General features: G+C 41.7%; 1 protein-coding gene across 8 annotated transcripts in view; it reads right to left on the bottom strand.

The window, feature by feature from the left end:
- LOC139754993 (uncharacterized) overlaps positions 1-27,943 on the bottom strand; it is a 29,286-nt gene continuing 1,343 nt past the window's right edge. For 3 of the 8 annotated variants that reach the window (XM_071672883.1, XM_071672881.1, XM_071672882.1), the window contains exons 2-8: positions 16,393-16,594; positions 9,897-10,278; positions 7,881-8,063; positions 6,018-6,116; positions 4,990-5,116; positions 3,279-3,406; positions 1-2,280 (exon numbers count right to left, since the gene is read on the bottom strand). In XM_071672883.1, the coding sequence (XP_071528984.1) occupies positions 2,125-2,280; positions 3,279-3,406; positions 4,990-5,116; positions 6,018-6,116; positions 7,881-8,063; positions 9,897-9,998 (795 nt within the window). In that variant the 5' untranslated portion in view covers positions 9,999-10,278; positions 16,393-16,594 and the 3' untranslated portion in view covers positions 1-2,124. Of the gene's footprint in view, positions 2,281-3,278; positions 3,407-4,989; positions 5,117-6,017; positions 6,117-7,880; positions 8,064-9,896; positions 10,279-13,615; positions 13,908-16,392; positions 16,595-27,943 lie in introns of those variants that run through there. The other 5 variants (XM_071672887.1, XM_071672885.1, XM_071672886.1 and 2 more) reach the window with 3 other exon arrangements.

Raw genomic sequence — 27,943 nt, forward strand, 5'->3', positions numbered from 1 at the left:
CATCATCGTATGATTTATTCATATTACAAATGAATGACTATGAAGTCTTTGGTTCGTTTATATCAGTTCTGTAGTAAAAATGTAAAAAAAATACACTGAACCAGAGATCAATAACAAACTTGTGATACAAATCATTAAATATACATTTATACATACAAGAAAATTTACCTTAGGCAGTAAATTATATAAACAAGTATATGAATATGAATTTCAAGCCCTAGAGAACTAATGAAATAAATATATTTGCAAAGTGAGGAAAGGCAACCATTTTAGGGTTTAACTCCTTGAGACAGACAATACATCCTCTAAGCACAACATACTGGCCTGGCCTGGCTTATGACCTGACCCTTCAGGGTCAAGTCAAAGGTCATGCCATCATACCTATCATACTCAAGGGTCTTAACCCAGTGCTCACGGTGTTTCTATCAATCTTTCCCACCGCAAGACTCTTGCAACTATGCACATCAGAGATTTTCCCCTCCCTCTCACTCCTCTATGGCCCATTACATAGGTTTGGAGAGATGTGGCCATGAGGGTTGGCCAATGGAAGACCAGAGCATCCAGAAAATTGCCTGGATGCTGGTCAAAGCAATATAAACAACTTCATAAACACAATTGTGTGTCAAGAGTTGGCAATACATGCCTTCATAATAAGTCTACTACATACTAACAATGCTCTAAGTACCTATATGTTGACTTCATCATTTGTAGTGTTTCTCCGTTACAACAAACGAGGGCAGTGATATCTTTTCCCTTAAGGATAGAGTACATAAACATCTCCCATGGAAATTAATGATGTCTTTTTTTCAGGCCTAGCAATAATCAAACCTATTCTGATCCATACGAAGCCTAAAGAGACCTAATAATTGAGCTGATGAAGGTATAGTCATTCATTTCATTCCACAATAAATTCATAGTTTTCTGTTGAAAACTCAATTTTGATACGAGTTATAACCATGGAGGTGCCTAGTGCTGGAGGTCAATGATCCCTGTGAACATGATCCATGCTATCCACAGGAGCAAAAATCAAATGAGGGAAACAGAAAAGCAGTAATGAAATAAGATGCATAGTTAGCATTTTCCCTTTAGGTATCTCTTACCTTAGGCAAAAATTATATACACCCTTCATAAAGTATCTACATTCTATTCCATATCTAAATTTATCTCGTGTCTTCTCACTTAACTTGAGTGATCCACTGAAAGTAAGGCTGATATCCTATCATAACTCTAATAAGTATTTACAGTATGAACATACAAGACAAACAACCATTTGCTATTGTATACTGCTTTCATAGAAAAGAACAAAAGATAAAAGATAACATTCTTCATGTCATCTTCCACTTCCTGGAAAGCAGTATGTGCCTAAGTATCAGGGTGGTAAATCTAGATCATGGGCTGCCATGCCTTGAATGGCCCATTTGCCTGGCCTCGACAATACCTCTTAAGTTATGAGTGCAATGCATTGCCAGTATACACTGGCTCCCCTTTTAAGATTTTCTTTAAGAGTAAGATTGAAGCTTACATGTGTTTTACTAAAATTGACAAAAAGACACTCAACATCCTCTTCAATAAAAAGGGCAAACACAGTCATATAATTCATCATGACAGTAAAATAAATGGAAAACAGTACACTTCAACAATGTGAAAATTCATTATCACAGTGTAAATATTAAACACTCTAGAAATAAAATCCATACAAACCAGAAGGTTCTTCCCTGTTGTACATTAATAAGTCTGTTCCACCAAGCACCAGTTCAGGCCATCATAATGATGCTCTTTCCTAATTTAAAAAGATTCAACCTCATTTTACATCCCTCCCTGGATGCTAGTATCAGCAAACACAGGCAGTTGAGTCAGCTGGACTTTGGTGTCATCAAATGAGGGTGGAAACTTGGACTCCTGTATCAGCAGTGGAGGAAGATGGTCAGCTGAAGTGTGAAGTGTCAGCATAGAAGTACACTTAAGATCAGTTTCAGCAGCAAGGGAGGATACCAAGACCTGTGTCTGCAGAGTAGGCCATTCAAGACTCCAGCTTCAGCACCGATAAAGGACACTAAAGGTTCAGTGTCAGCAGTACAAGACACCTTTGACTTCAGTGTCAGTACGGAGGGAGCAAGATACAGTTCAAGAGGGCATCTGCCATTCTCCTTGAACTGAGGATGAGGACGACCTCTCAGAGTGCTCTGAGACATTGGAGGTCCTTGAGGAATGTTGGGCCTTCTCTTCCTGCCAGCCGGGGGCATACAGCATGGGTGTTGTGACCTCCCCATTGTGCGTGGGCTGGGCCAGAAGGAAATAACACTATGTAATTATCTAATTTCCTGGTTACAGTCTAATGTTATATAATATAAGAAATATGTATTGAAGGAAAATGCACAAAGATAAAAACTCAGATAACAAAGAACCACTATATCTGAATACAAAATGCATTTTACAAAGTAAAAATGCATTAGCAATTTCATTTGTTTTTAATATTTTACTATATACAGGAAATGGGAAAAGGTAAATCAAGACAGTCTGATGCCAAGACTACTGTCAAATACCTTGTCATTCTCTGCTATTAACACTGCTCATGGCTATTAATCATCTCAAGTATTTTTTGACAATGACTTTTGAGTTTAGAAATACCTTTACTGTATGTTAATGTTGTAAGTAGTGCAGCATCATTATCATGCTGATAGCACCCTATTCTAGGAGGTCTAGTAACAGAAGATTGAAGGAGGCCTTAACAAAACAACTTTAGCTCTATAGTGTAAATAAGCATCCAACCTTGACTTACTGCTCTCACTGGAAAAACTGGCACTGAACTATAAATTACATAACTCAGAACAAAATAGCTTATTCTTAACACCTACTGCATACACAACAGTCTGTGAGTGTGTACAGGTCATCTTTAAAGTCCAAGCTTAATGGAAGAAATCACAATATACTTCAGTTGAATAGATGTTCCAAACAACATGCTATGAACTTGCATACACAGTCCCATGAATGTTCTATACTTATGGGTATGCACATGCAAGTTCAAGCTCAGTAATTTAAGCATTTGGTGAACTACAAGTAATTAATGAATTCTCCCAATGAGTCTGGGCTCTTGAGACACCCAGTAGGTGACCTGCTGGAGAGCAGAGCTTAGCATACAACTTGCTAACCAATGCTGCTAATTTAAAAAGCTTTTAATCTTCCTCCTGTTGCTAAATGCATGAAATGAATAAAGCTGTAAATGTAAACACTACTGTGTGGCCTGGCCAGTACTAAAGGCTCAGGAGAGCATGGCTTACCTCCTGCACAAATGAGGATACAGGCCTGGCCTTCATGCCTACAAAGCCCACGCCTGTGTCGCTATCCTCATCACCACCTGCCACCTCCCCACGTACATCCACAAGAGCACCACTCTCAGGAGTGTCGGCTGTTGAAAAAACAAGTTACATCAAAAACAACTTCACAATTTTCACCATTTTCAAAATATGTATATGACAGGAAGCTATATCAGCAGGCTTCAGCACACAGTACATTTAGCAGAAAGGATACATGATATTCAGTAGCAAGCATATCTGACATTTTTCAGTCATGTAGCGTACTTGCCTATGGGTCAAACATGGAGGTAAAGACTTCTGATGGAAAAGGCCAAGTTAAGGAAATGTGGTTACATCAAAAAATTTTAAGTGAGCTAGGTATCTTTTTCTACAGGAAACAAAGGGTAGATGGGGATGTGAGAACACTTAAGGAACATTGCTGTTCACAAAGCAAAAGCAATATATGGGCTTTATGTATATATATGTGCATATAAGTGGATGGGCCATTCTTCATCTGTTTCCTGGAACTACCTCCTTGCTGATGCAGGAAACAGCGATTATGTATAATAATAATAATAATAATAATGATAATAATAATAATAATAATAATAATTATAATAATAATAATAATAGTACCAGAAGAGACTGAGTATATATAATTTTTTTATTTTATAATACTTTGTCGCTGTCTCCTGCTGTGGCGAGGTAGCGCAAGGAAAAAGACGAAAGAATGGCCTAACCCACCCACATACACATGTGTATACATACATGTCCACACACAGCACATATACATACCTATACATCCTTGTCTGTCTTGGACAATTGCATGTTTATCAAATGGCGTCCTAGCTTCGTCTCTTCGATGTATACCAACTGACTGTTATATTTCTCTCTTGTGTCTCCTCTGATGATGTGATTATTACACGAAAGTGCACTTCGGAACTTACCGTGTTTCATTTTCCCCGTGGACTCATAGCAATATCTTGATCACGCGCAAAATTGTGATCCTTTCCAATATATATATATATATATATATATATATATATGAACAGAAGTACAAATGGAAAGATACGGAAAGGAGTGGACTGCAAGGAGGATGTAAGCTGATAACGTATAAATGGATAACATGGCATGAGTACTTTTTCTCATGTGCCTTTATAATAGTGTTAAGAGGAAACATAATAATTAATGCTACCAAAGTCATTATCATATCAGAAAATACATGGGCAGTTTCATGTGTCTGTTAGCAAGCATATGTCTATCTTTGTATGTGTGTGCCTACATGCATTCAGGGTCTAAAGTTCCTACGAATTTTGTAAGTTCATCTTGTTTTTCCTGTTTCTATTGTCCGAGGTCAGTCTGAATAGTTTCTGATAATGTTATATCAATGAGGGACAAGTAGAAGAACTTCAAAAATTTCAAACACGTTACTCATACCAGATCAAACTGTTTAGACTTTGGCAGGTCACTGTTAACAATAAGGAAAACTGTCTAAGGTTGGGTAGGTTGTCAAGCATTGAAGACACACGTAAGTCAGCTTGGTACGGACAATGAGTTAGGTATGTTTAGAAGACAGTAGGTAGGTAGGTCATCAAGACTCTTGCTGTCTTGACATATTGCTGGGAATCATGACTGAACATTACAAATCTAACATGAGGTTCAGAGCTACATGTGGGCCTCATGGTATAGTACTCACGTCTATCAGGTCCCTGGACGACGGAGGCAGTTGAGAAGCCTGGGCCACCATCCCTGTTCTTGTGCCACAATAAGACCTCCCAAACCAGCCCAGCAAGGAATCCCGTAAACCCCAGGAACCCAAACACCTGCCGAAGAAGCTTAGATAGAGAGGTGGGTCACAATGTCACAAATATATGCAAGGAGTGTCAAAAGAAAAGATGGTGATAGACACTGGATTGATCAGAGGACTAGATGCAAGGGGTCAAATGGAAGGGTGGTGCTAATTAATGAAGCAAAGGCCACAAAGAGGAGTAAGATAAAGTGAACAACTGAAATCAAGTAGAGGGTGAAGTCAACCATGAGCATTGAGGAAAATGAAAAGATAAGACCAAATCAAGCGATAAAGGAAAAGTGTTGGGGTGGACCCAATTAGAGAGTTAACATGAAGTTGGAATGGGGAGGCCAAGTTTAATGGCATACCAAACTCAAGTGGCAAGGAAATGAAGAGGCTCTGGCAGGGTTTAAGTAAAGGTATAAATACACAGGGGGATCAGAGTAGGTTATGAGGTAGTATATTGGAGGTTCACTCTGTGAAAGGTGGGGATTTTGTCAAAATTTCCACTTGAGGAGTGACCGAGCTCAGTTTTGAATATCAATAAAACTTTAATACACTATGTACATACACTGATTCATGTAATGCATATTCAGGACTGTAGTCAAGTGTATGTTTTAGGTTCAGTAAGAAATGCAAATGATCTAAAATTAACATAATTCTCAAGATAATTATATAAGTATGAATGTCTGTATCTGTTCCTACATATATAGAGGTACATATAGTTGTCTGGATGCGTGTGAATGAACACCATCAGGCGCATGCATGGAGGTTCATATCAGTTCATGTGTCTGTGTAATTACCTATTTGTACTACTGTATGGGCACGGAGTTTTACAGTAATAAGGACCCACCCGTGTCATTTCTTTATTGTATAACTTTGTTATACGTGTGTGTGTGTGTGTGTGTGTGTGTGTGTGTGTGCAGGACACAAACCCCAGCTGCCTTGAGAGCTGTGGCCTCAGAGGCTGCCTCCACCATGAAGCAGCTGGCCACCATCAGCAGGAATGCATTCACACCACTGTACACCAGTCCCTGTGGGAGATACCAGGAATAACATTAAACCTTTTGATGATAGCAATATCAACCTTAACCATGAGAGCTACACTCAAGCACAATGGTACAACCTTGGATTGCATATGATGATGGTGCTTTTGACCTGACCTCAAGGATCAGATTAAAGGCCATGCTATCACAGCCAAGGATCAAACTGTTATGTTCAAGGACTTAATGAACACTTTGCAATAAAACATGCATAATACAGCCACATATGCTCACATATCATCCCTTGGGATAGGGTAAAAATAATGCTTCCCACATATTCCCTGCAAGTCATAGAAGGTAAATAAAGAGGCAGGATCCCTGGGGATTTAGGGAACTCCCCTCCATGTGTTCTTAAGTTCTAAAACTTGGATCAGAAGGAGCCAAACAAAGAGTGCACATCCTCCCTGAAGGCTTAGGCTGGGGTGTAACCAAGACGAGATAGGTAGTATGTTTGCAGAGAGAAGCCTGGATGTTCTATCTTTGAGCAGAACAAAGCTAGGGAGGAAAGAAAGGAAGAGCTTAGAAATGTCTTAGTGGTAATGTTAGGGATTAATGCGAGGGTAGGAGCTTAGGAAGGGTAACATTGCTGCTGAAGGAGGGGTTGTGGGGATATGTGAAAGTGTATGGAAGTAAGCCCCAAACTAATGAGGGTAAAAATGAAGGTGAATTACGAGAGGTGGGTGATTATTAGTGTTTATGCACCTGGAGATGAGAAGAGTAAGGAAGAGAAGCAAATGTTTAGGGAGGACATGAATGAGTGTGCCAGCAGTTTTGATGCAAAGGATCGAGTATTAGTAATCGGTGATTTGAATGTGAGTGGGGTATGAGGCAGTTGAGGATGTAACTGGGGGCATGGGGTATCCAGTTTTGTAAATAAGAATGGTAAGCAGCTTATGGAATTGTGTGCTGAAAAAGGACGGGTGACTGGGAATATCTAGTTTAAAAAGAGGGACACACATAAGTGTACATGGTGATAGGTGAGTAAGAATGAAGGAAAGAGGCCATTACTGGACTATGCACTAACTGACAGACAAGCAAAAGTGGGATGTGAAAGTGAATGAACCTGGGAAAGAAACTTGTGATACGAGATACCAATCGAGTGAATGTAGAATGATAAATGGAGACATTAAATGAATCTAGGGGAAGGGAGTTGGTGAGGAACAAGAGGTATTTTGGGAAGCACTGCTGGTGTGAGAAGTCTGCAGCAAGCAGTGGGTGAGGGTGAAAGGGTAAAAAGTAACGAGCGGGGGGATGAGGATGCTAAGTTGCTAGTAAAGGAGAAATGAGAAGTATATTGGCATTAATTGCAAGAACAAGTGACTGGGAATTGTACTACAGAAAGCAGTAGGTAAAGAGGTCTTCAAGATTTTTTGATTGGTGGTTATAACTTGACGCGATGGCTTAATGATCATGGGCAATGATTAACATAACATCTAAATACCCAACCATATAACTGCCTCATTCACTTGGAACGTGAATGCAATACCATGAATGATTACGATACCTGGTCAAATACATATCAAACAAGGCTAAGGGATCGAATCGGGTTAGGTTCTTTGAGTATCAAGTGAGGTTAAATTTCATGGTTAATTTAGTTTGGCTTGGTGTAGGGATGTGGACGTTACTTCCAACCAATATGCTAAATAAGTAGCCTATTTTTCCGATATAGTATATAAATCCCATGGGGCCGCCCAAGTAGACATAGCGACCGCAACTTAAGATATGATAGAATTCAACGTGAGGGCAACCACTCACCACCTTGTTCCAGTTGATTGTTATCTTGAAGAGCGTATACAGCTGGAACACATGAACAGCCAACCAGCAGATGCAGCTCAGAGAACACATGAAGGACACGAAGGTGAAGAAACCATGTCCAGACTTAACATTCCAAACCATAGACCCGCCCAACGCCAGCAGGAACCCCAACCCTGTGCACACCTGAGGATGGATAACTCATATATACTACTACTACTACTACTACTACTACTAACAATAATAATAATAATAATAATAATAATAATAATAACTTACTGAATTAACTGTAGCAAAGGCTGAAAGTATCAAGGATACATAACAAAAAGGGGGTGGGGTTAAACAGACAATCTTGACCTACAACAAGGACGTGTACAATTGTTGACATAAACAGCTGGGGCGAAAGTTTGCTGATTACTGGATTTCACATTGGTTGTGATGGAACCGAGGGGTTATTAAGCAGAAGGTATGTTTATGACTCCTTGGCTCAGTTACGATGGGGGGAGGGGGGTGTTCCTAAATTTTTTTTGCCTAGGATCCCTAAAATGCTGTAACGCGGGACGAGGGATCTCTGGTGATAGGACGTGACGGTGGCGAACTCACCTTTCTCATTATGTTTTTCTTTTCATATTTTCCCATATTGCTCGTCATTGTCCTACCAAAGTGAAGGTTTTCTGTAACATGTCATGACCTAGTGTGGGTACTGTCTTTAGCTGACAGAGTTTTAATTCAATCTCAAACGTGTAACTTCCTGCGTACTACTGGAATTTACAGTTAAGACTTTCCACTTCCTAGTCACATTGCTTGAATACTGCGAAACCTTTTCAAACTGCTTGATTCTATCATATAGTTATTTCACCGTTAGAATGTAAATTGCTTTTCAAATACTAACAAACTTAATATCATCCCTTCCTCACTATCTTAGTGCTGCTATAGTCTTGTTAAATCACTGTTTATTTTATGTATTTCTTGTCTGACTTCTTAAGTAGCAGGCTTTGCTCACCGCCAAAAGTTCTTATCGATGCCGAACCTTCACCGAAATATGATCAAACTTATGTATGACAACACAAACTCTTCTGATGAGAATTTACGCCTTTGAAAGGCCCCCAGTTTCTTAGAAGTACACACAATCATTTCCAAGAAGATTAGATGTTTCAGTGACACAAAGTTTATCCCGTGTGCTAAGTGGTGGAATTACTGAGCTTTCATAGAAGATGGAAAAAGGTCTTAGAGACTAAAATATGAAGAGTGTCTTCCCTAGATGGAAAACATGTCTAAAACAGACATAAAACACGAGTAATTTTTAGTCTGTTGACTTGAATCGTAAAAACTGATTCCCGAGATACATGTTTCGCCCTCCTTTGAAGACACTGCTATCAGTGGCCACGACTGCGAGTTTCGTGGAACCTGAGTGATAAAGGAGTGAGGGTGGGACGGGAGGAGTTAAGAATACAAAAGGACATCAGGGGTATTCTGGAACGGCTTAACCGACCTACAACTTTGTTGTTGTTGTTGTTGTTGTTGTTGTTATGATGGTGATGCTGGTGAATGGATTCAGCTTTAATAAAGATATGTATCAAGGGGCAGCCCGAGACTGGACCCGCATGGGTTCGAATCCTGAACATGGCAGTCGGCCGACAACCAACCCAGGTGTTCATCCTCCCCTCAGGGCCGGTCAATAAATGAGTACCTGGCTTAACCTGGTGTGTGTATACACCCACAGAGGAGCACAAACATGGTGCATACACGAAAGGTTAAGAGACAGAGCAACATGAGTGTAAAACTCTCTGCTCGTAACACGCAAACAGTAATGACACACCAAAACAGGCAGGTGGTACGGTATTTACAAAGTTAAACTCTTATCATCTTTGAGCACAACGGTGCTATCACTTGGGTATGATAGTCTGGCCTCCAACCACACCATTAAAGGTCGACAAAGGTCAGCGCATCATACTCAGGTGTCGTTAGGTCGTGATCAGGTGGTTAAGAACAGTTAGGAGCCAGTGTGGCAGGACTCACCAGCTGGACGCAGACAAGGGCACCCGGCAGCTTCCTGACGTAGTGGATGTTCGTGGTGAACTTGGGCCGGTCCTCCAGATCCCTGTCCCCGCGGTAGGGCATCGTCAGAGGGTGGGTGGGCGACGCACGCCTTCTACCAACCTGCACGGCTGGTCGCAGGAGTGTTGTACACGACGTCTTTCTTATCCTTTCGATATTCTCGTGCACGTCATCCAAAGTATTGATTCTGACTCGTTATCACAAGGTAAAAGCTGCTTCCAGCTTATCTTTTTTTTTTTTTTTTTTGTTATGGTGGCGAATGACTTCACCACTCGGGGAAGCTGGTGTCAATATGGCTGCTCCATCACTCACAGTCTTGCCAAACGATTTCTAAAATCTAGATCTGGAAAGATAAAGAAAGAAGTTTGTTAACAGTTTTACTTTAATTATCAAGATACACAGAAGCTTCGTAGTTCCCTCGGCGGGTAACTTTTTGAACGAAGTGGCATGAGCCTCGGGTATGACGACAATACTAGGTATGACGACATAACCTTATGATCTGAACATTGAGTTGCCATCGGTTATAACTAACAGGCTGGCAGATAACGAGCTTGTGTGTGTGAGTGTGGGTGTTAGGCTGACCTCAGTCCATCACTGCGTAAACACGTCGAATCCAGGCGACGGGGAGGTCTGATTAGAGGAAATATGGTTTTCAAATATGTCTCAATAAGGCCTTATGAAGGATTACTGTTTAGTAGTTAGTTTTACATTAGAAATGTACTGACTAGGAATCAAGAATTCGGTTTACTGATTTAGAAGCTGAAGTTGCGAAAAGAAACAAGGCGTCAGAACAGTGCGTCCTTTTGTTTCCAGGGTTAACAATCATCCTAGCTCTTGGGCGTCTTGAGATTTACCGATTGTGGATATTCTCTTAAAATGGTTTAGTTATTATTGAGTAAAACATCAGATTGTAAGAGTACCAGAAAGGGCATAATTTTACGTTCTTTCATGGTATGTATCAAGATTGTAACTGTAAATTAGCAGGTCTTCTACAGGATTAAATAAGCTGTTAAATGTGATATTCATGGTGTTCAAGCAAAAAAAGAAAAAAATACAGGAAGAGAGTAACAAAGACAACGAAAATTTATCGAGTGTGGAAAAAAGGAAAGTGAAGTAGTGGAGTAATTAGCCAAGGAAACGAAACATTACCGAGGTAATACAACAAATGGCATTCCGCATCACGGAAGTCAGTGTTGGATCAGTCAGTACCAGATCAACACAGTTTGTAGTGCTGCTTTCCTAGCCCGGAAGGATATAATACTAACATCTATCACAACCCCGGTGAGTCATACATCGCTCTATCACAACAGGAAGTCTATAGTGACTCAGTCGCGTACCATACAAAGGGAACGAACCAATGATATGCCTACATAGGACACTCGTAACTTGAATTTCAACATGACAGCAGTAGGGGCCTAGCATCAGCAGAGGCCGAGTGCCAGCAGGGGCGAGAGAGAACATCAGCATTGTGGAGACGGAAACAGTAAGCCGTGCCAAAGACGTACGCAAGGCGAGCCTCGCCACAAGTGCACGTCCACACCGACTTGACCGGAAGGACGTGGTCCATCGCTGACCGGGGGCTGTTGTACGGCCGGACTCTCGTACAGCCGATCGGCTATACAGATAAGATCATATTTTAAGGACATATGTAACCAAATGATGCTCCCTTAAGTGAACTTTTACCACCAGAGACCGAGCAGAACGGCGTCAGTATTAAGCTGTGCGGCAGGAATTACAGCGAACATCTTGCTTAGAGTCGTCCTTTAAATGCATTTCTCTAAAACTGTTTAGACACAGGATGTTTTTTACACTTGTAATGAATTTACTTCCACTATTTCTTCCATTACACATGTGAATTATGATGTCTTAGTTATCATTAGTATGTTTCTTAAGATGTATTTGCCATATTACTTCTGCATTTTGATTCAGATATTAAATATTTGAATGGTCGCGGCCTTTGCTTAGCCTACAGGAAAGTGATTGGCCCAGTATGCTTGGCAGTCATTGACCTAGTCGGGTCATTTGGTGTCTTCATTATGAGGTTTTACTGAAACTATGGCTTATGGGTCGCCATGGTAATCTTCATTGATATCCAACACTACTAACAGTCTGGGTATTTTATTTGTTTTTATTTTTCTTCTCTTATGTACCATAACACACACACACACACACACACACACACACACGTGTAAATGTTCCTCGCCATACTGTACAAATGGATAATTACAGTTTTCATAATAAACGCATTTTCATATACTTTCAAGGAGCTGAAGGCCATGTTCTTCAAGTTAGTAAAGATACAGGCGTTTCTGTCATCACCAATCTGCAATTAGTTTCAAATGATGATATGTACGTGTGTAACTGTATTGGTGATTACATAACTACGTCTTCTCTGATAATTGGAAGATATACATTTACGATAACGATCTGGGAAAAACATTAGGAAAAAGATAGGAAGCCGTGGACACGTCCAACGACAGACAATACCGAGTTACGCGAGTAGAAGAAATTACGTAAACGAATATGTTTATCATACTATGGGCGGTGGTGTCTGGCACAACATGCCCGCTACAGACGCTTTCCGCAGGGCGCACCATCGACCTCCCTCTCTTACTATGATGTTACTACTATCCCCATCCCTCCTTGATACTTTGTTACCACTACGGTGATCCTTTCCCGATCCTCTATTATTACTACTCTGATCCTTCCCTGTTACTCTAGTGTTACCACTGTCTAATTCCTCTCTGTAGCTTTAGTGTTACCATTGCCTAGATCATTCCCTGTTACTTTAGTGTTACCGCCGCCCTGATCCCCCCTGTTACTAATGTTCACGCTACCATGTTTCTTCCTATAACTTCAGAGTTACCATTGCCCCAGTAATGTCCATGCTACCCGTGTGCTACAAATGACCTCCTACATCCTTCGTTGTAAGGCGTGAACAGACACAAGTCCCCCAGCATGTGTATGTAACTGATACGATGAGAATTATCAACAGTTTTGTATGGGGAAAACCAGTAATGTTACGATATGGTAATGCGTCATTCTGATTAGGTTAGGTTATGTTAGGTTAGATAAGGTTAAAGTTAGCATAGTTAAAGCTGGGTTGGACTAAGTTAGGTTAGTTGAAGACAATATAACTGAGTAGTGTCAGTTACGATCTCGAAATTTTACCACCTGATTAGTTTATTGCCATAGAAAACGGAAGCGGGTGACATTTCGACACTGGAAATTTTCTAGTTATTCTAACAAAGTTTAAGTTAAACGAGGTGAGGTTGAAATAAGTTCACGTAGGTTATGCCACGGTAACAGAATTCTTTAAAGTTACATCATAACGTTATCATCTGAAAAATAAATATAACCCCATCCTGAGGAAATTTGATATGGCAGATGTTTAGACTTTGCCACAAGTCGTGAACCAGAATAGATTCACGTTTGCCACATCACAATGTAAAGGATATGAAACCACTGGCTTGTGAACATGAAAATTTCGGTGCTGAGGTACCTATATTAACGTAAAATGTCCAGTTACCTAAGATTTAATATGATAATAACATCTCATGGTTGTTTTGGGTTGAGTACATGATTGATCATCTCTTACCAATAGTTACAGCCGTCACTTGCTAGCGTAGTTCAACAAACTGTAAGATTCTAAAACATATTTTGTTTCACACAGTACTTACCACTAACCGCTTGATTCCTTGTAGGGCTATCGAGCAACACTATAGTTCTATGGCTATATTTATGTATTTTTTTTTTCCAGGTACAAGCCGAAGTCCTCATTAAGGCCAGGCCATAAGAGCAACATTAAAAACGTTGCACAGATGAAGAAGTAAGTTGAGCCATGTTAACAGTGGAGCGCTGTTCTACAGGATGGGTCTTAGCTGCCCAAACCATTTTGTCTGTAGTTTAAGGGAGCTTAGCGAGCGAGGCTACTGGGCTATGATGCCGTACAAGAATGTGTTAAACAAGATGATCTTGTGCTATGTCGCCGTACAGGTAGTAGGTGCAGCTGACACGTTGTCGTGCGATTCTGCCCAGTAGGAACGTGCACACGAAGCAGAACCACAATAACCCCCCAGAGGGACAACACTGACGCCGCTTCATGACAAAGAATCTTGTCGTGCAAGACTACACATCACAGGAAACTCATGACGTCACAGGTTTACCCCATATCTTTATATCTATCTAAACACACACACACACACACACACACACACACTTGCTCGTCGTTTCCCGCTTTAGCTAGGTAGCGCCAAGAAGAGACGAGGAAAAGGCCTCATTCGGTAACATCCATTCCCTAGCACCAAAACCACACACACACACACACACACACACACACACACACACACACACACACACACACGTATACATGTAAAAACCACAAACATAAATAACCCCTTGACCTTAGGTATGATGGCCTGACCTTTGAACTAACCATTTGTGGGTCATATCAAAGGTTACATCATTATACTAAAGGGTCGTGTCGTTGTCTTCAAAGGGTGAAATATAGTGAAGAATATGCCTGTTCGGAAATTAAAAACAAAATGTCTTATAATGTTCTAAGCAGCAGTGTCCCAAGAATGTACAGATGATATCGATATAACGAAGTACTTTGACGTATCTAATGACATGATTTTGATTCTCACTTTATAATTTAGAATTCACATCTCATGGGCGATCAAATATATTGAAATAAGCATCATATACAATACTTACTATACTACAACTTAAAAAAAATAACACCAGTTCTGAGAAAATGGAAAAGCAGATTTTTTTCCATGGGTAATAACTGTGACAAATGTACAAGTATTAAATTCTGTCTCGAACAATCAAACTCTGGAATAAGAAGTTAAGGGGTTTAGTAAAAGTACCAGCCACTGCTCAGGTATAACATGGCGTAGTTTATGGCTTCTCTGCAATGTCACTACGTACAAGAGTAATTCTTTACAAATATCAATATAATTATAATGAATTCTAACCAGTTATGGCAGTGTGCAGGCCCCCGTGACACTTGGAACTTCACAGCACAAAAGTAAGGCTTATGACCTCTTATCTAAACCTTAAGGGTCAGGTCAAAGGCTGTCGTGCTCAAGGGTCATACCGTCGTGCGCAGTAAGTTAATACTTCATCTCGGACCTAACCTTCCATGACGCACTACGAGGACATCATCCTCAACCATCATGAAGCCTCACGCACATCATCACCAAATCACTTACTCAAGCATCCATTCCTTGCGATCGTTCAGTCAAGATCTAAGTTACGACTGCTTTAGCTTAATCAGCATGTTTTCAAATATTTTTCAACATGTCTTCAGATGGGAGGCATAAACGCCACATACGTGTGAGATAACGCTTATAAGCTGAACAGCGAAATATATTAAGATGGGAGAGGTGAGGTTATGAGACAAGCGGTCTCGCTTTTCATATATTCTTTATTCTTATCATCGAATTAAATCTGTAATCACTTATCTAATCAAAATGTTTTTAAACAGGAAGGAAACACCGAACTTATCACAGAGGTACTTCCAGAAATCCACATAATCAGCAGGTGTCTCCCTCCCCCACTCCTCCATCAAGATATACATCTTATGTTAGCTTTCTGACCAATTAATAATATGGAAACAAATATTTTACATACAGAACAGTTAATATATTGATAATCTCACCATAATCAACAATTTGCTAGCAGAGTTGCCATAATAAGAGACTTTCATCACACGTATGAAACATCTTAAACACTAGAAACCACTTAAACCATCAGCGAACCACTTAAACCATCAGCGAACCACTTACAACGGTACCTCCCACCTGCATCCACTATATTCATCGTACATGGCACTATAGCTCCTCAAAAGTAACCATCAAGTCCCATATATACCAAGTCATGCTGTCCTCACACCAACAATGGCCCACCAACACTAAATAAGCTCCACCTACAACACTACTGAAACCACTATGAGCGCCCTAATTACCAGACTGGAATCTGACTAATCTCCAACACCACTATGCCCTAACGAGACCACCACTTTGCCCTCTCTTGGAGACACTATGATCCATCTACAAAATCACTATAACTCACCCACACCACAGTATGACCACCCTACATCACTATGCCCCCTCTCCAGTGTGCCGCTGTCCCACCATTAACAAACTATTCCCTACCTACATCATTAAGCTCACTCTTCTGTGTGACACAATGTCCCAACAACACCATACTATACCCAACCTACATGATGTATCCACACAATGCGATGCCCGACCAATACCAGCAGTGTGCCCTACCTACACAACACTGTATCCCAAGTACAGACTACATGATAGAACTATACCACACAATACTTGACTTACACCACACTATAATCCGAATACAGACTACGTAATACATCCATACCACAGTTTGCTGACCTACATCATCACTGTGTTCCATGTTCACTATCTACGAAGACATCACGACCCACCTACTTCCAGCAAGCGGTGGAGAGCATCAGGCGGCGTGAGTGCAGAAGCGGCGGGTGTCTAGCCAGGACTGAGGCAGGTGTGAGGGGCGCTGCGGGTGCTGGCAACACTGGCACTATCAGGCCGCCCAGCCTAACACTTCCGCTCGCTGGTCGAGACGAGCACCATAAGGTGATAAAATTACACCACAGCGTCAGGAAGTACCTGATACAAGAGAAAGAGAGATGAGTGTCGACAATGCAGGACGTTAGGATATCTTAGTAACACAAAATCCACTAAACTACCAATTTCTAGCGAACGTATTACACATACCGTTTCTTATCAACCTCAACACTAAACAATTTCAAGAGGCGGTGCGCTCAGTTAATGTTTATCTGTACCATCAGGTGAGCTTGCCGATGATTTATGAGTTATTCTTGGGCCAGATACTTGTGCTGTTTCCGGGGTATCAGATTCCTTAGGGGCATCACGTCATTCTCAAGTTCTGAGCATGAGACCATGCCAAGCGTAGCATTCCGGGAGGGAAGGAGGGGTCGTAGAGGTCATCATATAATCCCATTATTATTCCGAAAAACGAAAATGGTACTAAACAAGGAAACATAGATTTGGTTAGATGTTTAACTTCGCATAAATGCTTCGGGATATTACGGTTATGACCCCAACCTTCCAGGTCCCAAGCCATAATGAAAACTCCTCCTAAATTACGCTCTGCGTTTACACAGATCAATTTTCCAGGAGGGAAAGCCTTACCAGACCCAATATACTTCTACAAAGAAACACAGTTACAGTAACTGACAACTGTAATTCTTTCACAAGATATTTCAGATGTAGAAATTATAGTCACCAAACACTTAAAGTAGAAAATCTATGATAACACGAAGACATACAAAACCAGTTACATATACTGTACAATAATCAAAACCTAGACAATCAAATTCTTTTAAACTTGCTTGCCCTTCTCGTCATAGGAAAAGACGATTGAGCCTTAAGGAAAAAATAAACTCTCAGCTTCTTCCACTCCTTCCTTTAAGGACACTACGTGGGGGGAGGATTTACAGCCCCCCCGCTCCCACCTCTTTAGATGGTTTCAGTGACATACAGGAGATACGTGGATAGTATTCTGTCTTCCTTAACCTCAGGACCACTACTGCTACTACTACTACTACTACTACTACTACTACTAATAATAATAATAATAATAATAATAATAGATAAATCAATAATATCTACATCAACATTCATCATGTAAACAAGCACACATAAGTCATTACAGACTATGAATTCCAATAAGGACAGCCCCCCCTCCCCCTCTCGGGTGAGACTCCTGGGAGAAGCCGTCAGCCCACAACCAACCCAGCGGTTCATCCTACTCAAGGCTGGTTAATAAATGGATACCTCGCGTAGACTCGTGAGTGTGTGTTTACAAAATATGAGATAGCCATCACGAGGGCATTCAGTTCGCGTGCCGCCCCAGCAATCATTAACAAAGTCAGAAGCCGAGGGCGGTACACGTATACCGAAAAACCGACCTAACAATAGCCCATCTTTTTATGTAAACTGTAATACTTATCTGTCCATTAACTATGACTGTCAGTTCTGGACTCAACTGATCTGACAACGTCATTTATAAAATCCTGGCCACACACTCTGTGGAATAAGAATTGTCGAGAACAGCAGGAGATTCCAGATACTGGCCAATGACGAGCGATATCTATAAATACCCAGGACCCAATTTTCTATTAAAGAGTCTTGTAGATACACAGGAACTTTCTAAAGGGTCATGAAGTCTAAGGCTGCATGCACTACGTCCAGTGGCAAGGAAATGTAGACTACTTTGGAATGAAAAGTTATTTGACGAGACTGTATTCCCGATACAGTCTTGTCAAAAGTGACTTTTCACTCGCTGCGTAACCTCGAGCAGACGGAGTCCAATAAACAAGCAAAATATCAATCCCACTTTTATCATATATGTACTCACTCCTTTATCATATATGTACTCTTACTCACTCCTTGAAATAGTGTTAGCTGAAGCTGGAGGTGGTTCACTTTATCTGATTTATGGGATAAAAAATGACGATTGATTAAGATGATTGTCTACTGACTTTTACAAATTAATTACCCTAACTGACCAATGACGTCCTACGTTGCATTTCCATCTGAGAGATCACAAAACCTGTCCCGTGTGAGAATGTTTTCTGAGCACACATCAACGTAGGCAGGTTATCTAACATAGTATTTATTTTGTTTAAAACTTGAACACGACAGAGTGACCATGGCTACGAATAGCTTGGCCTTTGACCTGACCCTTGTGAGTAAGGCCAAAGGTCAGGTCATCGTGCCCATGGATCGTACCGTCGTATTTTCAGTCACGTTAATCAGAGCAAAAATGAACCCAACCTATTTTAACCTAACACGATTCCCTGAAATGGTAAAAGCAAACAAAACATTACTTCCAGACACCCTACTTATGTTCAGGTCCTCTCGAACACGGCGTACAGGAGGCAGGGTCACGTACATTCGCCCATTGAAACGTTAAGGAAATCATTTTACACAGCTGAAAGGTTTACGTTAGGCTCCCTGAAAGCCACCGGAAGCGTTTGCCCTTAGCAGCACTCCAGCCGACGGGTAAATGTGCCAGATGTTTCAAGCTGGAGCTACATCTTGAAATTTTATTTACAATAGTTTACCCACTGCTAAATACTACTACTACTACTACTACTACTACTTCTACTACAACAACAACTACTACTAATAAAAATAATAATAATAATGATAATAATAATAATATCTTCTGGTTCCCTTAGCTTCTGATCATCTGAATATAAGTGAATGTGATCACTTGAGGTCACTTCGGTAGGTACTTCTTTGTCTTTCCACGTACAAACTGATGTAGAATATCTATGTACACTACTGATGATTTGTTGGTCTGTATCAGTAAGTTGCCCATCAGGTCTTTCCCGACCAGTAATATCTGGATCCTTATAGATTAACATTCGCTTCAATAGCAACACTGAGCTTAATGATCATTTTTAAAAAAAAAAAAATCTTTCCTTCTTGACCACCTTCATAATTCAGTCTTGGAAGATTTTGGAATAAATTCTTCCTTTTTAATGTTTTGTATAGTGTTATTTTCCCTGGTCTACAAGTTTTCATGGCAGTTCAGATGCCCTAATCAATGTCATCTTATTTACGTTATACACATATAGTATTCTTACGGGAATGGAGGCATTCATCCTCTCTTCCTCCAAGACGACCTATTCTTCCCCTCCCTGGTTCCACCGTTCCTGTTCTGAGGCCATCCAGGCAAGGGATCAGGCATATCGGGCTCGGAAAACTCTCCTTTCTCCGGCTCCCATTGAGCATCTCTCACTGCCTGTAATCACTGCAAATACATTATCCGTGAGGCAAAGCGTTCCTTTATTCAGAGTAAGTGCGCTAACCTCGTCATCCACTGGTAGGTCTTTCTGGTCTACATCGTTAACAACGTCTGTCGCTCTAACTTTCCTTCACTTTTCTGTTCTGACGGTACCATAGCTGTCTCTCCCGTAGACATAGCAGCTCCCTTTGGTTCCCGTTTCTCCTCTAACTCCACCTTGGATGACTAACATTCCTTCACACCCTGATGCTTCTCATACTAATCATATACCCCTCCCCGTAATTTCTTTTCGAACTGTCCGAAAATCTTATTCCCTCTCTGGTCACAAGCAAGGCTTATGATCCAGATGGCATCCATCCTCGAGTACTGAAAGTGCCTTTAAACTTGCACTTGTGCTCGCTCCTCTGTTCCGTTGCTATTGGAAAACCAGAGTTTTTTGGAAGCATACGTTGGCACATCCCATCCCTAGGAAGGGTGCCCGTTCTAAATCCTCTATCTATCGTCCTATTGCTTTGTGCTTTGTCATCTACCATTTCCAAAGTCTTTGAATATCCCACCTCAATTCCCATACCCTCAGACATCTTGAATCTCACAGTTTCCTCTCTGATCACCGGCATGGCTTCCGTAAATTGAGATCCACTGGTGATACACCTCATAACCACTTTACTAATGTCTGGTCATCATCCCTGAAAGATTTTGGGGAATCATATGTCGTTGCCCTTGACATACCTGAGGCTTTTGACAGGGTGTGGCATCTGGGTCTCATCTGTAAGCTCCCCTCTTTTGGCTTCCCTCCCTCACTTTGCTACTTCATATTCAGCTTTCTCTCTGGCCGATCTGTCTCGATGGTTGTTGATGGCTCAGCCTCTACTCCTTTTTCCATCAACAGCGGTGTCCACCAAGGTTCTGTCCTGTCCCCTACAGTTTCTCTCCCTTTTTATCAGCGGGGGGCTGGAAATCCTCCCCTCCAGTTTTACTTTTCCAAAAGAAGGAACAGAGAAGGGGGCTAAGGGAGGATTTTCCCTCTAAGGCTCAGTCATATGCTCTTGACGCTACTTCGATTACGCGGGAAATGGCGGATATGTATGGATATATATATATATATATATATATATATATATATATATATATATATATATATATATATATATATATATATATATATATACATATATATATATATATATATATATATATATATATATATATATATATATATATATATGACCTTGCCTAAGCCAAGTACCCATTCTATCGACCAGCCGGTAGGAAGGATGAACAGCTGGGTTGACTGCGGACAGACTGTCATTCGAACTCTTTTCTCATTTCTGTACATTATGTTTAACATCATTACCATAATTAGTAAGATTCAATCTCTAAATCTATTACAATAGCATTATCATCATTTTGAGTATTAAGATGATAATATTGGCCAAGTATTGTGATAAGGTGCCAAAAACTTGACCATATCTGTGTGGTGGCTACATAACCTTATCTCTGTGCCTTATATTGGTAAGCTCACCTTATCACTGCGCATCATCAGGATGGTATTCAAGACTGGAAATAATACTTTATTGTGAATTCTACTGTGGATAATGTTGTGATGATCATATCATCACTTGAGTTACAACCATAATACTGAAGGTCGGTCGTACAATGGTGTACAAAGATGCCCTAGTCAGTAAGACTCTTGAGCACGACGGTACGACCCTTGATGACCTAGTCTCTGACTCGAGCACTTGGAATAGCTTGACCTGACCTGCACGCATGACACTGCGAATACTTCAAGAGCCAGGACCGTCCCTGACGTCACTCACACAGAGGGGACACGAATACCAGATCAACATACTGTGCTACGGGGAACTGGACGAGTTTCTTGAATATATATGATTCCCAAACTAAGTTTAGCTGAGTCAGGCAAGGAAGGCGGATCACTACCGTGGGGAGCTGGGGTCGCACACAGACCCCTGCTGTCTCTCTCTGCCACACCTGACCTCGAGGAAACAAAGATCTTGAGGCCACCATTCCACCACCCACAGTGAGCTCAAACAGAAAATGGAAAAGGCTTTTTCAACTGTTCCTGTTTCTCATCCTGGTGTCTGAGTGTGGTGGAACCCACCACAAGTGAAGGCTGGGAGTGTTGGATTCACTGTTAGGTGGAGCCACCAACGAGGCTGGTCATCCTGATGATGGTCCCTGTGTGAAGGCGGACGGATCCTCCCTCCAGACTCACCATCAAGAGTGAGGTACCTCCCTCATCCAGCCTTGTCATCACGCCTCACTCTCCTACCATGATACCGACACTGATCCTGGTCCTCGGAGGCCATACGTTGGAGATTCTCGCGTCGTCATTCAAAAGCTTTGAACTGACTCTAAGATTGTGTGTAGGTAAGCTGTGGGCGTACATATGTAGTATGTGGTATGTATGTGTGATAATGCGTGTTCGTAGGTCTATTACGTCCGTGGTGTGTACATGTGCACAAATGTGTTAGTGTGTACGTAAGTTTGTTCTTCCTACAAGTTACCCGGATTATTATCCTCCGAGTCTCTACATCCCTCATCTGTAGCACACTAACAGTACCATCAACACCACAGGACTAACGACCCGAGCCAGCCACCCTCCCAACATGCAACCAGGTCACTGGGGTCGTGACCTGACACTCCTGGGATTAAACTGTACCACCCTAACGGAGGTCACGTGTCATCGCAGCACGACGGTTCGACCACTGATCACGACGGTACGACCACTGATCACGACGGTACGACCACTGATTACGATGGTACGATCTGGCATTTGACCTGACCCTTAAGGATGAGGTCTAAGGCCAGACCATCATACCGAGGGGTCGTACCGTTGTGCTTCATGAGGTCATGACATGATTGACACTAGAGTCCTCAACCCAGCCAGCAGCGTGGTAATGAGAAAGGTTCAGTACTGACCACTGCCCAGCCTGACACACACACAAACACACACACACACACACACACACACACACACACACACACACGCTGGTGACACGCACCACATAATATCCACTGGTGATACTCACCACATTATGTATCCATTGGTACAGACACAGTGGTAACACACACCACATAATATCCACTGGTGACATAGTGGTAACACGCACCACTGGAGAACTGTAGTGTGGACACCCACGCCTGATAATCCCATGGGAGGACACGTGTACCACTGGACCAGTAAGTACAACACACAGTTGACCTGTATTAGGACATGCGCTCCGGAGGGATATCCAATCAGGACACGAGTACCCGTGGACATGGGTGAGGCCATAGGTCACGCTGGCATGCGGCAGCAGCACGCACAATGCTGGACATGCTTAGGATAGGCAGCATGACGCGCGCCTCACTGGACGTAGGAAAATTACACACACATTACCAGAAATAGACAGTTTGGTAACGAAGCTTGAACACCTCAGCGGACGGCTCGAATTGCCTAGTTTGGAAAAAGGTGGCGAGGGGGGGGGGGGGTAACTATCCCCAGCAGGCACCAGGCTACGTGTACGTCGTAATGATTCCTCAGGGGCGTCGCTGCTCACACGGGAACCAGAGGTCGCGACGGCGCGTGAAACACGGAAACAAGATCCTGGTATCATTATGTGGAGGGCGGAGCTGTGTGTTGTGGTGCATCCCAGCACGCGACTCTCCTCTCCCCACCAACACCACACCCTCTGTCACGTGCATACATGCAGGCACACATATACATACATACACTCATTCATACATCACAGATGCGTGTCACATAAATCCATTCAAAGTCATACAGATGCCATCACCTCATACACACACCTACAAGACTTAGGTGTCTCCACGAGTGTAAGACTCTCCGGATAATGTACACAATACACATATACACCGGAAGTGCAGCAGTTGGAAGTAGGTAGCGGGTGGTTGTTGGTGAAGAGGAACGATAAGGAAGCATCAGGTTCGTATATGAGGGTCATGGAATGGCTACAAGTTGAGAGTAGAAACTCACAATGCAGTGTTCTTGGTCTGACTACGGTGGATGGTTCCTTGCCCAACGTAAACTTTCTGTAGATATACAGAACAAATTCCTCCACTCTGCTCTGGAAACCCCACATAATCAACAACCATCACAAAGTCAACTTCCCAAAACCTTGGAGTCTTGTGTCACACAGCCGTCGTAATCATTCTTCATGAGTGAAGCTGTGTCACGTCTGCAGGGGGATTTGTTCACCGAAACACGAAATGATACTCACACATCTGGGGTGGCTCATCCTCCACCTGTCTATTAACTAGCATGGAATCAAAAGCATTTCGTCGCGTTAATTTTCTTAGCATCAACTGTCTTCAACGTTTCCTTTCCGTGTGCCGCCATATTGCTGCTCTCTCCCATTTCAAGAGGTATTATTTTGGCTACTGTTCTCGTGAAGTGTCTGCATGTGTCCCCACCCACAAGGTCTGGACCCGTGGCACACGTCTGGCTGCTGCTTCCCACAGTTTGTGTGTGGAGATCAGCTACTTGAGAATTGGCTATTATAATACTTCCTTCTTTCCTCGAACAGCTAAGCTGAGAAATTTTCTTCCCTTTGTCTTTCATTCTTTTTGTGAGCTTTTGTTCCTCTAAAAATTGGGTCCACAAATACTTGCGGAATTCTTATCAATTGGCCGTGACTGGGGTGGGGTTAGCTGCCATAGCGACGACCAATAACAAGTTCGGGGTAACAAAGTCAGGTCTATTTTCTCATGAAATATGAAGTGTCACTCAGGACTCCTGACACCAGAGGTAATACTCATGAACAGGAGATGTCATGATGAACCTTGAAATTGATTCCTTAGTGAAGAAATTTAATGTATGAAGAAAGATCACACGAGGATGGGCTGAGGATAATGATGGCAAGGAAGGTAAAAGGAGACGTAATCTATGACTGGAAAATACAGATTCCTTGGATCGTTCTCTTAACATCTGGAAGCCAGAATGGAGGAACCACACGGTACTCTTTTCAACTCAAGTCGAGACAAAAAAGTAAAGTAACACATTATACCAAAATGGTAACTTGAAATGCTCTACTGAACTAAGTAACTGACATTTCCAGCATCAATGCCAGAAAAATAAGTAAGAAATGTATGAGGTGATGAAAGCTACATGATGGATTGTTAAGCAACACACTCCATAAACTTGACACTCGCTAAATAAAGATCAGCTACACACACGTTATGAGGGGCTCATCCAGACGTTTGACACATGGCGAACAGTACGAGGAGAAAGGAGACAAAGACGTATGGATCCGGCAGATGGATTGTTCTTAACTAAGGGGATCAAAGTGTCTCGACCTGGGCTGGGGAGGTGTTCACTGCACCGCAGGGAAGACCTCAAGTCTCACTATCGACTCAACTCTATGTAAGATTCCAACAATTACGAAATGCACACGAAATCTTTCTCCGCTGAATCGCATTAAAACGAAACATAAAACAGGAGGTATGTACTGTGCACCAGGGCTGAAGAAATTAAGTTACCACTTTAAGAACGACTCTACAGCCCGACGGTACGACCCTTCGGTAGGATGGTACGATGCTTGAGCACGAAAGTCTGGTTTTATAATCGCCCTTCAGGAGTCGGACAAAGGGCCAGGTCATCATGTCCAGTGGTCATACCTCTGTGTCTAAACGCTAACTTACAGACGGACGGACGTGAGTGTAGAAATTCCAGTAGCGTGTGTGTGTTGGCTCCTGCATGGTCACGTCTGCCCTGAACTGGTGCCAACTGTAGCGCAGCGGCGACCACGGGTACCAGTCATGTCAACCCTCCTGTTACACCTAGCTGTTGTAAACATCTCAAGCCGCAATCTAACTGTATTCTCCATTGTGTGTCTGTCTGTATATATATATATATATATATATATATATATATATATATATATATATATATATATATATATATATATATATATGATTGATCACAGTTGCTTACATCCATCTACTAGATGCCATGTGCAATACAAGGCAACCAGAGATCGCTGTCCACAACCAGGCACTTCAGCCATTTCCATGTTTTTCCTAAGCTGCTTCATGTACCCTCGGTTACTCCACTGAATAGCACGTCGATCTGTGTATACCTCATCGTTACATTTCATTCTTTAACTTCCAACGGATAGAGTAAATTGGAACTGTTATACTAGGGTCGACGTGCTGTTAATGGACTGTGAATGGGTATGTGAAGCGTCTGGGGCAAACCATAGAAAGGTCTGTTGGGCCTGGATGTGATACGGAGCTGTGGTTCCGATGCACTACACATGAGACTAGAGAATGGATATGAGCGGATGTGGCCTTTCTTCATCTGTTCCTGATGCTACCTCGCGAATGCGGGAAACGTTGAACAAGTATTGAATATATATATATATATATATATATATATATATATATATATATATATATATATATATATATATATATATATATATTCGACATGTAAACGTATTCATGCATATGTGCCTTTGTTTTTCATATATCCTTTCTTCTTTGTTTGTTTAACCCTTATCTTGACGTTAAGGTATTGCCTTGAAGACAACTTTAGTCTGTGAGTAGACCCTTAGACTATAGGAAATCAAATCCCAAGCCATGCACAAGTATACTTACACTTACAAACGCACACAATCAGGCATATATTCCCGATCACATCACACACACACACACACACACACACACACACACATATATACATATATATATATATATATATATATATATATATATATATATATATATATATATATATATATATACACACACACACACACATGATGAGTCTTCCGCCTGCCCAGTGTTTGTCTGTCCATCTGGCAGCTGCTGTTGCCCTCTGCCTCGCGCGTCTTTGTTTCATTTGGTAAGTCCTTTATAAGATTTATCTTCCGTTTTTCATCTGGTGGTCAGACTCTTCATGTATTCTCAACATAAGCTGATGAATGTATGTTCTGTAAACAAATATGCTTAAGCAAAGAAAATGTATTTCTCTAAGACAATGACACGATCTGAATTGCAAAAGTTGCCTGCTCTAACTGCGGGTGACTGTTCCCTCGTTTGGTGCCATTTTTGTCGTTTAACGTTCCTTTAGGCTTCCTTAGGCCTTCATACGTATGTCTTCCTCGTTATGATAAATGGATCGAGTCTGTGGAAGGCTTGAATGAGGGATTTCTTTTGTTGATCGACAAGAATCTGTCTGTGCCGCCCCGGGTCCAGCCTGTATTGATCCTCACAGTTACGCCACTTCTCCCATCGTTTGGCACAGTTTATATTTCCTTTCCTCGGTATTCTCTATCAACGCTTTACTTTAATCCTAAGGGGTCAGGTGAGAGGCTAGCAGGTAGCAACATATGGGTACAGGAGTTACAGATATGCCTGGGCACCGCAAGTGGCTTGCACAAAAATGTAAAGGTGACTGTGTCAAAAGCTTTGTCTGGGTCGCTGAGCGCCAGTGTATCAACATACCACTAGGTCAGTGTGCATCACTATGTCTGATAATAACCTGATCACTATTGAGAATGTTAATCATTCACTAGACCTATTCAAGATGCGTAGAAGTATAGACAGAGTCCAGGTGTACTTTTCAACGATGCATATCGTGTTCCATCAGTGTTTCAACATGAGGCTGGGTACAGGTGTGTTTCTAAGCTTCACGTGTGTATGTCGCATCCACGAATACACATGTGTGTATTGGGTGAGGATAGAGACAGTTGTGTACGATCTTAGGTGGTCATGTGTCTAGTAAGAAAAAAACACCCTCGGTGAAGACTTATAAAAGCGTGCGACTATGTGTCTACTACACACATGTACGTATATACTTCACAACACTAAGTATCGGTCGTGTGTACATACGACGTGTGTGTGTGTGTGTGTGTGTGTGTGTGCGTGTGGCACGGCCGTGTGGGTCTGTGGAGCTGTATTGATCTCACCGTCCAACTTAAGGCTGGTAATAGCTTGTCTTCCGCTGCTAACAAGCCTAAGAGCCAGTAATACACTGCCGACGCTCAGAGACATAGACTGTTAATAGTCCGGTATATATCATGGCTACAGTTGTTAAGTAGTTATTCGACACATAAAACTTTTAGTAGATCTAAATTTAATATTTTAGTAATCGGAAATGTTATTAGTAGTCGACTTAGCGACAAGAAGCCGAAACAAAACGAGGGAGAACTTTC

Source organism: Panulirus ornatus, chromosome 18, assembly GCF_036320965.1.
Source record: "Panulirus ornatus isolate Po-2019 chromosome 18, ASM3632096v1, whole genome shotgun sequence".
In the NCBI taxonomy this organism is placed as follows: Eukaryota; Metazoa; Arthropoda; class Malacostraca; order Decapoda; family Palinuridae; genus Panulirus; species Panulirus ornatus.